Source organism: Alligator sinensis, unplaced genomic scaffold (genome assembly GCF_000455745.1).
Source record: "Alligator sinensis unplaced genomic scaffold, ASM45574v1 scaffold647_2, whole genome shotgun sequence".
Classification (NCBI taxonomy): domain Eukaryota; kingdom Metazoa; phylum Chordata; order Crocodylia; family Alligatoridae; genus Alligator; species Alligator sinensis.
The window spans coordinates 3,757,673-3,768,394 of record NW_005841832.1 but is presented as its reverse complement, the minus strand read 5'-3'; the positions used below and the strand labels follow the sequence as shown (position 1 = coordinate 3,768,394).

General features: G+C 51.8%; 1 protein-coding gene across 3 annotated transcripts; it reads right to left on the bottom strand.

Annotated features, from left to right (window-relative positions):
- Positions 1-3,348: 3,348 nt before the first annotated feature.
- Positions 3,349-8,952, bottom strand: LOC102381598 (leukocyte immunoglobulin-like receptor subfamily A member 2). Of its 3 annotated transcripts, none has more exons than XM_014517348.2 (5): positions 8,794-8,952; positions 8,382-8,417; positions 6,678-6,956; positions 5,407-5,697; positions 3,349-4,252 (listed from the first exon to the last, which is right to left on the bottom strand). In XM_014517348.2, the coding sequence occupies exons 1-5, from the start codon at positions 8,822-8,824 to the stop codon at positions 4,158-4,160; spliced, it is 732 nt and encodes a 243-aa protein (XP_014372834.1). In that variant the 5' UTR covers positions 8,825-8,952; the 3' UTR covers positions 3,349-4,157. The 3 variants fall into 3 exon arrangements, with proteins under 3 accessions (XP_014372834.1, XP_014372839.1, XP_014372842.1); XM_014517353.2 differs by having other exon boundaries at positions 6,705-6,956; XM_014517356.2 differs by lacking the exon at positions 8,382-8,417.
- Positions 8,953-10,722: the final 1,770 nt, after the last annotated feature.

Below are 10,722 nucleotides of genomic sequence, written 5' to 3'. Positions count from 1 at the left end.
AGGTGATGATGCTGTGGGAGTTCTGGCTCTGCTCTGAACCCTTCCTTCTGCTCCAACTTGAAAAGCTACTCCTCTTTAGGAGATGGCCCAGAAGTCATGAATCCTGACTCCCTGCCCTCTGCTTTAGCCTACTAGATAGGGATCTTCTCCCAGAGGCAAAGGAATTATGGTCTGTGCCCAGATAAAGAGCCAGGCATCAGATAAAATCCCTCCCTTCCACTTTTACATTTTCACCCTGTTTCTAATCATCCCTCCAACTCTGAGTCTCATATTTCTTAGCCAGCAGCTAGATAATCTCTCTGGTGTCACTACCTGAGAATACACTTTCCTAAGCCACTTGACCCTCATGCTCCAGGGCAAGAGCTGCATAAGAAAAATAAATTCCTTCTAGCACATGGAAAGCCACCATCCAATCCAGGGTCTTAAGGGGGACTGATGCCTTTCCCTGGGCTCATCTAGTACTCCAAGTAGGCAGGGATCCTACAGGCAGTGGGTCTGTGGGAAGAGGTCAGGCTGGGACACATTCCCAGTTAACATCTCTGAAGGTGTCAATGGACAACTTGAATATGGGACTGGGAGTACCCTTCCTTCTCTCACTCTGGCATACAGCTGTGGGGGTAGGAAGCAGCTTTGAAAGGAAATGCAGTTTGCTGGAGCGTGCAAAGGCCTGAATTTTTTCTGACCACAATAGATCAGAAGATTACTGAGAAACTGTTATCTCCACTATGAAGAAACACGCTGAGGTTGCCATGTCAGCCTGCAGCTGCAACCATAGCTCAGTTCCACATTCAGACTCGTTGGGGCCCTAAAACATGCCCAGCCCAAGGTCTGCCTCTCTGGTGGGAGAAGCTGAGGAACTACAGGATCTTCCAACCCTGGGACATGATGGATGGGAGGCCATGAGAGTGGGGGTGGAAAAGCCTGGTTGGCTCAGAGGACATGCTGTGAGGTTAGAGGGAAGTGTGTGGGGATACAGGAGAAGATGTGGGGCTGCTGGGATGTTCTGGAGGATTGTGGGGGAATTGGGGGACAGTGAGGGCAAGCAGTGCCATTACTTTCTTTCCAAGGGGTGGAAGCTCTGTTCATGTGCACAGGAGGCTGGATACAGGGTGTGGGGTAGGGGGGAGGTAGGAATGTGCAGGGAAGTGGTTACTTACTGAGGGAGTTTCTGTGCAGAACCTGGATCCTCACAGGCTCCGGTCTCCCCGTAGATGCAGGCAGCACCCTCAATTCAGGAGCAGCTGGGGAGCTCTCCATATTCCAAGACTTGAGGGATGGGGACACAGAGCTGGCACAGGAGTTCATGCATCTACCCCTAGGTCACACCTTCTGCATCCCAAGAAACAAGGTATCCCCTGTCCCCAGCTATGGACACCCAGAATGACTGCACTGTGGTGAGGGGAACAGGGACAAATGTCCCTGGGGGCTAGACGGCCAAGGAGGCCATTACAGGGGTCTGGGCTAGATGGCCATTAACCAGCACTCATTCCAGGTGTAGCCCACAGCTCACCCTGGTGGCTGCTCAGCCCCTTGCTCTGTCCTCAGTCTTCTGGTTTGCTTCCCCCTCCCCTGCCACAACTTGTTGTTGTTAGATCTTTTGAAGAGGCTGCCCCAGGGATCCCCAATCCCACATTGGTATTTAGGTGTCTCTACTTTGCCTCAAGGGCTTCTAACATGGCTCCAAACATCCCTGATACCACCCTGCCTAGGCATCACAGATGTTATCCATCATCAGCCCCCTTGGGCCATGGCCTCAGTCCCTGTGAGCAGGCCTCCCTGCCCAGCCACTTCAACTAGCTCAGCTATTCCCAAGTGCAAGTCCCTGGCCTGCCTTCTCCCCCAGGGCACTTGACCTCCCCCAGCTACTCCCGAGCACAGCATTCCAGCCCTCACTCCCCATCCAGAGGGCTCCTCCTCATTCCACCTCTGAGGGCTTCTCCTGGGCACCACATCCTGCCCTCTCAGGCTCCTATCTCCACCCATACCAGGATTAAGGCCCCTGCCCCTAATCTCTGGGCTCCTTCGCCTCATCTACACCCCTTTCCAGGCACAGGTCTGCTAACCCCCCTTGCTCACCAGCAATGGTCCCCAACCTTCAGTCTCCTTAAAGCCTAGCTCCACTCCCAGGCCACTTGAGATCATGAGCACCCTGGCCCTCATAGGCGATGCCTCCTGAGGCTGGGGGGGCGTGCAGTGTATGGTGACCACCTGTAGGCAGTAGCTGCAGTGGCGACAGCAGGGGCATGGCAGCAGCAAGCAGGGATCACCCACAGGCAGCCACACTAACACCCCGGTGAAGGCAAGCCGAGCAAGGTCCAACTGCAGGCAGCGTCCCGGGGGGGGAGGAGCACTCCCCGCAGCCGATTGCTGACCAGGGGTCCCCCATGGCCAGATGCCAAGCTTGGAATTACCGGTGACACTTCTCAGGGAGTTGCCCAGTGTTCTCTCTGCCCCCCCTGCCCATTGCCTAAGCTGAGAGCATTCACTGTCAGGGGGCACCAGTGCTCTCAGGAGGTACACATGCACCCCCTACATGTTGCCTATGCTAGCCCTCCTTGCTTCCCAGCCCTCTACTCTCTCCCACCCCTCTCCAGGCTTGCTAGCCCTACCTCCCAGGCCTCTTTGTCCTTCCAGACCCAGTTCCCAGGTCTACTGGGAGCTCCTCCTCCCCTTAGCTCTTTCTTCAAAGCTCCAGAGTTGCTTACCCCAGCTCAGATATTACCCAAGAGCCCTGATGCCCACAAGCTCCTCTCTCCATGGCTTTCAGAGCTAGACTGCATGATTAGCTCAGGCCACAGGCTTATATGCTTCAAGTCACTCTAATCAGGTGACTCTAATTAGCCCCTGCCACATCTGCAGGCTGCTCCTCATAGAGCCTCTTAAAGTGACAGGCACACCAAGCGCCCTGGAGGCTCCTTCCACTCATGTATGTCATCCTCCAGAGAGGACATCCTGCTGCCTGGAAGAAGCATGGCCAGCCTCTGGGGAGAGAGTCCTGCCAAGGGGCTCTTGGTGGGGAAGCAACATCTCTTCCATGGCATGAGAAGCAGCAGCTGGGAAATACAGACTAGAACTTGCTGCATGCACAGACAGAGCACCTGCTCCGAGGTACTCCCAACCTGAACACATTGAGGAGGGGCTCTTCTCCCCATTGCACACAGAGGAAATAGAGACCCAGAGAAATGAAAAGTCTTGCCCAGAGTCACACAGCAAGACTGTTGCTGAGCCAGACAGTGAATCCCAGAGTCCTGAGCCCAACCCCAGTGCTTTCCTCATGATCATATCCTCCCCCTACAGTGCTGCAATTCTGGAGCCATCAAAAATCATGAGACTGAACTCTAATTCCTGTGATTTTTATTATATATTTCCCTGCCTGCTCTCATAGTCCTTTGAGGGAAGGGGAGGAAACCTTTGGGGAGGTTTCTTCTCAGCCATGTGGACTTAAAACAGAATCTGTATTTGAAACCAGAGCCAAAGTTTTCCTGGACTCTCAGGACTCCAAGATTTGGGTCTTTACTAGAAGCAATGGATCTCATGAGACTGGGGGAATTGGGAGAGCTGGCAGTGTGGCTGCACTCTGCTACTGTGGCTGAGTGCAGCCCATGGGGGCAGAAGCTGTGGAGGGAGCCAGGCCAGGAATGGACGTTAGAACAGGTGGTGCTGTGGTCTGTGCTGGAGGCAGCATGAATGATCCCTAAGAGCCTTCAGACTGCTGCACTACATTCCCATGTCTTCTGTGGTCTGGCTGTACCGACGCTTTTCCAGAGGGCACAGGGGCAGGTCAGAACCTGTGCTGGAGTGCAGCACCCAGGGTGCCCCATGTCCTTGAAGTCTGAGCCCCCATGGGGGCACTCAGATCTCTCCCCACAGGGCATCCTAATGGCACACAGCTTCCATTGGTGTAACCCATTCACAAAGGTCTTCGCCATCCCTGTGCCATCACAGCCCCCAGCGGATATCTGGAGGCCAGTGAGGGATGTGGTCAGACAGGCTCGGTTCACTAGTTTTTCTGGCTCTGCCTTACAACTTGGTGTCACAGTGCTACGGCTTATGGTGACTCCGTTGCCCTTCCCAAGCGCTGGCTCCATCAGGGTGTAGCAGGGTCTGGGTGAGTAGGTGCTTATAGACAGATGTGAGCTTGGATACAGCCCTCCCCTCTACCAGCTGTACACGGCCTCAGCTATGATCAGTACCAGGAAAAGCAGGATCAAAACGCTCAGGGTCAGTCGGAAGATGTTACCGTTGGTGTAATCTGGGAGTAACAGAGTAGAAAGGAGATAATCACTCAGCAACTGCTTCCATGGGGCTGTGAGGGGGAATGAGCATGGTCAGGCCCATAGGGGCTTCCAACCTGCCTCCCTAGGAACAGGACACAACCCAGTGACCCATGTCTGGCTCAGTGCCCCCAGGGCCACAGGCTGCCTATGCAACCCAGTCCTGCAGACACAGACTGTGTGTCCAGCTCTCCCTGCTGGGAAATAGGGAAGAGACCCATGAAGTGTGGGGATATCTATGCACAGGGTCATTTCAAAGTAAGTTTAGACAGGAAAGAAGGCTCCAATTCCAAATAAAATGTCTGATTTCTAAATAGCTGGATGCTCTTTGTCACCATATTTACAGGGCTCAAAGGCAAGTGCTTCCATCCTGAACTCCTCATGTCCACACACAGATCAGCACCCAGACACCTACAAAGTGACTTGTACCCAACATGGTGATTTCAGTCCCAGTTTCCATATAGACCAGGCCACATCTGGACCTAGGAGACATTTTATGGCTGTTAACAAGCAGTCAGACTGGGAGAACAATGGTCCCCTCTAGTCTGAGCCTCCCTCAGTCTTTCTGCAGTCAACAAGCACTCCCAACTCTCCCTGACTTGTGTCCTCCCACAGGCTTCCAGCCCCATCTCTCTCTGTCCAGGCGCTCATTCATTCATTCATCTTTATCTTTATGGGATAGTAAAAGGCCTTAGCTCCAGGCCAATAGCAAAAGGCCCAAGGAGCCCCAGTATCCCCCACAGCCAGCAAGCAGAGTGAAGGGATTGAAATGCTGACTTGGTGATTGAGCCCCTCCATGACTCCACATATATTGTCACCAGTAAGTCTGAGGGAGATCCTAGCTCAGCAGCCCCTGAGAACTGACTGCATCCCTAGAGCAGCCCCATGACCATGCCCCTGAGAAAGCCCTGCTCTGGACCACACCCAGGCTCTGCTCTGGAGCTATAGGAGCTCCTGCACCATCTGGATAGGAAATACCCAACTCCAGCCATGACTTAAACCCAAGTCCTCAGTAACACGGCCCCGCTGCTGGGCTCCAGAGCCTGGTTCTGAGCCTCTTCCCATCAGCATGGACATCCCTTGAGGGCCCAGCTGTGGGTGAAGCTGGGGATAGGAACACAGAGCCCCTCACCTATCACCACCAGCTGCATGGGATAACTGTGATATGAACAGACAAATGGTTCTGATTTCTTTTGATAAAAGCACTGGTATCTCCCTCCATCTGCTTGCTGCACGCTCCTGATAAACAGCTCAGTCATGTTCCCAGCTGACGCCATGGGTTGAAGCAGGGTCATGTTTCCATCCTTGTAGAGGAAAAACTCCACATCCTGGGACCCACCCAGGCACTGGATGGTCACGTTTTCCCCTATGGTGAGCTTCCTTTTTGGACTCAAATTGATGCTGGGTATCGGGTACCTGGGGTCTGCAGTGGGAAGCAGATAAGCAGTGAGACACAGACCTCAGCCCCCCCACCCTCTGCCCCAACCCACTTCTCCCCCAACAAGTTGGGTGTCAGTTGCAGAACAGAGAGAGGGGCCAAAGGAAAAATGTTTCCACATACTTTTCCCAAGGGCCTCGAGCTTCCCTTGAGCTTAGCCCAAAACTGACCCATCCCCCAAAAATGGAGCATTCATACCTACTGCCATAGGAACACTTCATGCACCAAATGGGGCTAGCTAGTCCAGCATCAGTCTAGCCCTATGACTAGGGATCAGACCCATGGGTCCATCTAGTCTGGTGGCACCCTTTTTCACCTGCTCCAGGTCAGGTCCATAGACCCACCCAGCCCACTGACCTGTCCACAAAGGGGCCAGGAGTTGCTGCTCCAAGGGCAGGTATACAAAACCTCACACAGGCTGGCCAGTGGGGCAGGGCTGTGTTATATGTGTACAGCAGAACCTGAAGTCTCAGCACAGCTCAGGAGTAGGGAAACTAGAGGTGTAGTGGGACATAGCAGGGAAGAGCAACTCAACACTCCTGGTCCATGTCTGGCCTCTGGTGGGATTTGGGGTCTGGCTGATTAGCACACAGGGGGCTTGGAGTCAGTCGCACAGATAGGGAAACTGATGCACAACATGGTTATATGACTTGCCCAAGGTCGCTCCTATAGTCTGTGCTGGAATCAGGATGTGAATCAAGGTGCCTGGTCCTGCTCTAGTCTCTGACCACCAGAACCGGGCTGTACTCAGGGAGTTCCTCTGTTTTGTGCTGGAAACTCTACAGGGGTTGCTGCTCTCCTCTGGCTGGAGAACCCCACCACTAACTCCATCCCTGCCCCTCAGCTGCACAGGTCCTCTTCTGTGTCCCAGGGCTCAGGAAAAAGCCTGGCTCTGAGCATCAGCCCATCAGTGCAAGGACCCTGTGGGCTTGGCTGATGTGAGGCTGGGAGTGGGAATGCCTCACCTGCCACAAAGATCTTCAAGTGCTCACTTTTCACCAGGGTTCCTTGTTTAGTTTTAGGCCAATATTGACAGCTATAGTCCCCTCCGTCCCCCAGGTCAGCATTGCCGATGTTGAATTCATTCTTATTCATAAACCACAGCTCCCGGAGTGGGATATCATTCTTACAAAGAATTAACTTTTTTCTTGCACACTGACATTCACACCGGATGGTGGCATTTCCTCCCAGAGTTATCACCTTGCTGGGGTTCACAGAGATGGAGATTTTGGGTGCCGGGAGCTCTGCATCACAAAGAAACAGAAGTTAGATGGGGGAGACATGGGCCTAGCTCCATTTAACTGTTAACCCATTCCTTAGCTCCCAGATAATAGGATCATAAGAGAATGGGGATGGAGGGGACTGCACAAGGTCATGTAGCTCAGCCCCCTGCTCAAGGTAATATCATCCCTGACTGAACCATCCTAGCCATGTGCCTCTGGAAAACTTCCAAAGATGGAGATTCCATGGTTTCCCTAGGCAGTCTGTCTCAATTCTTGACTACCCTGATAATCAGAAAATTCCTCCTAATCTCCATCTTAAATTTCCCCTGCTGCAGCTTGAAGCCATTGCTCCTAGTCCTGGTCCCTTCAGCCACAAAGAAAAGCCCATCTCCCTCCTTTCTGTCATTGCCCTTCAGGTATTTGAAGACTGTTATCAAATCCCCCCCTCAGTCTTCTCTTTTCCAGACTAAATAACTGAGTTCCAGCCTTTCTTCATAAGTCTTGCCTCCCTTGCCCCTAATCATTTTTGTTACTCTGTGCTAGATTCTTTCTCAAATTATCCACATCCTTCTTGAAGTGTGGGGCCCAAAACTTGGCACAGTACTCCAAGTGAGGCTTCACCAGTGCTGAACAAAGCAGAAGAGTCACTTCCCTTGATTTAGAAGTGACACTCCTGTTAATACAACCCAGTACACTGTTGGCTTTTTGACTATACTATTGGCTCACATTCAGTTATGATCCATTGTAAGCCCCAAGTCCTTCTCTGCAGTACTGCAGCCTAACCAGTCATTCCCCAGTCTATATTTATGAATGCAATTATTCCATTCCCAGTGCAGGAATTTGCACTTATCCTTGCTGAATCTCACCTGACTGGTTGTGAACCATGTATCTAGTCTATTCATTCTGGATCCTAGCCCAACTCTCCAGAGTATCTGCAACTCCACCCACCTAGGGTCATGCACAGATTCACTAGATGTGCACTGAATCCCATCATCCAAATCATTAATAAAAATATTAAACAATAGCAGACCCAAGACAGACCCCTGAGGAGCCCCACTTGATACGTCCTCCCAGCTAGACATTAAGCCATTGGTGACTAGTCATTAAGCACAATACTCCAACAAGTCATGTATCCACCTTACAGAACTTTCATCTTGTCTGTAGTTCCTTAGCTTGTCAATGAGCATTTTGTGAGAGACAGTGTCAAAAGCCTTGCTAAAGTCAAGGTAAATTAAATCCACATCTGGATAAACATTGAGAAAGAAGGAAAAAAAGATCCCTGGGACTACAGGGAATCCAGGCACCAGATCCTGATCTCAGCTCCTGTGGGGTCAGTCCATGGGTTAAGATTCAAGATTTGGGTGAACTTTTTCCTGCCCCTGTACCTGTCCATGTGCCCTTCCCAGAGACTGCCCTCCCCAGTGCTTCCATCCTGCTGTAATTTACCTCTAAACACTCCACTTTCCTTGGCCACCCAGCATCCTGGAAAAAAGACAGCTTGTTAGCGACCAGACTAAGAGAAAATATTCCCTTTCCCTTCTGAATCCCCAGTTGCCTGGTGGTGCTGCATGGATACTGTTCTAAGAGGTATGAGAACACAATTCAGGGGCTCCTGCAGGCGACTACGAAGTCTGAGCCCTGCACTGCCTAGAACAGCCCTCCAGCAATGAGATCACATACCCTGGCCTCACATCTTCAACCTCCCTCCACACAGTAAGCATCCTCATTTCAAACCACAGGCAACACCCCGGTCTTAGATTCCCCCATGGGTGTATATTCTAATCTCAAAACCCCCATGGACACATGCCCTGGTGTCAAATCCCCATGGACGCATGTCATGGCCTTCTCCCATACTCACCAAGGAGGAGGTTGGTGATAGCAGACAACATATCGAGGGCAGTGAGGGGCTGTCACTGCCTCCTTGGTCCACAGCTCCACTGAGTGTGATACCCTAGGGCACCACAAAGGAGTATGGCTGTGGAGGCACTTCTTGGAACCAGCAATGTCTTTATCACTCCGTGAGTACATCTAATCTCCAGGCAATATCCAAAAACATCTCTGCAACGTCCAGGAAATCATATGCCATCATGCAGTTTCCTGTAGGCCCTTACCACTGTGCACAAACCCATGCTGACAATGATCTGCCAGCCCCACCCTGCAGGGAGAGGAGATAGCTAGGGAGTCACAAGAGGCACTCTGCTAGGGCCTTTAGCTCTGGGACTTACACCTTCATTTTAACCAGTTCTTGATTTCTAAACTCCTCTTGAGATTTGTATCTAAGGGTCTAATGCTGAATTTTTATATCCCACCAGGCTGGCAAAATTGAACTTGATGTAACTAGTTCTGGTGTCCACATGTGAAAAACAGTCTGTGAAATTAAACAAGGTCCTGAGCAGAGCATCAGGAGAGTGTTGGGAAATATTTACAGACCTTGTTCTTACAAGTGCAGTGAGATTTGAAGAAAAGAGACCCCACCTTCCAACTGTGCTAGGGTTTCTGGGCATGTGAATAAATTGGAAACCCACCCTGGAAATGGTGGAATGGCATTGTGATGGCACCCTGGCCCTGAAGACACACTCCTAGACTGCTTCCACACCTTGGGATGCATAGCTCTTGCCATACCTGTTGCTCCCCTCTTTCCAAGTCCCTGACATCTGACCCCATTCCTTTCCTGCTTGTTGGAGAGCAAAGTGAAATATAAAAGGAAGATGAAACCAGTGGGCATCTGAGGGATTAAGAGCTGAAGGGAAAGACTGGCTGAGAGTGGCTACAGGCTGGACTGTGGCCAGGTTTTGGGGTGCAACAACAGTTCCCCCAGGAAAGTGGGCTTCCCCCTGCATGTTTCTGAGTGAATCAACCCTGTAAATATCACCGACATTAGAGGGTATGGAGTCCCCTCTCCATGGCTCCACAACCCCCACAATGCTCCCCATGCTCAGCAGGGGTTTTAGTGGGATACTCTCCTGCCCTCCTGGCCTGGTCTCTCCAAGGTGGACTGGGGCAGCCTATGTCCCTTCAAACTCTCTTCTTGGCCTACCCCTATTCAAGTCCAGTCCTTTGCAGTGTTTGCCCCCAAATCCCTTCCTCCTTCTTCAGTCTGGTTCCTCCCAGCCACAGTTAGTGAAGGCTCCCTTGCTCCTCTCTGTATTCTTTTCTCTGGGCAGCCCCTTGTAAAGGTGGCCGCTGAATCCCACTGTTTCCACTCAAGCTGGTGCCAGGCTGCCCTCTGGCACATGGCCACATGGGTTGTGAGGGGACCACTCTGAAGGAGAAAGGGGAACATGGTGGGGTGAGGAAGGCAGTGAGGGAGAAGGGGTACAGAGGCAAAAGGTGTGGGGTTTGAGGGACAGAGAGGAGGTTTAGGGAGCTGTAGTGGTATGATGCTGGACATGACAAAAATCCCTCAAGCCCAGCCTCCCTCCCCTCACATTTTCACTTCAGCTTCCTCCAATAAATAATCCCTCCATCCACTCCCCATTTCTTCATCCCATGTATGGGGGTGCTGCTGCCAAGTTCAGGCCTCTTTGGTCACAGCAGACCCACTCAGCCAGCAGTTTTTGGCGAGAAAACGACCCCTCCCACAATGCCTCTGTGAAGGAGGAAATATAGGAAAGACCCGCTCTCTCTTCCTCCACCCTCTCAGTATTTCCTCCTTCAAGCCCAATCATAGTTTCATAGTTTCATAGTTGGTAGGGTCGGAAGGGACCTAACCAGATCATCAAGTCCGACCCCCTGCCATGGCAGGAAAAAGTACTGGGGTCAAACGACCCCAGCGAGGGGTGAATCT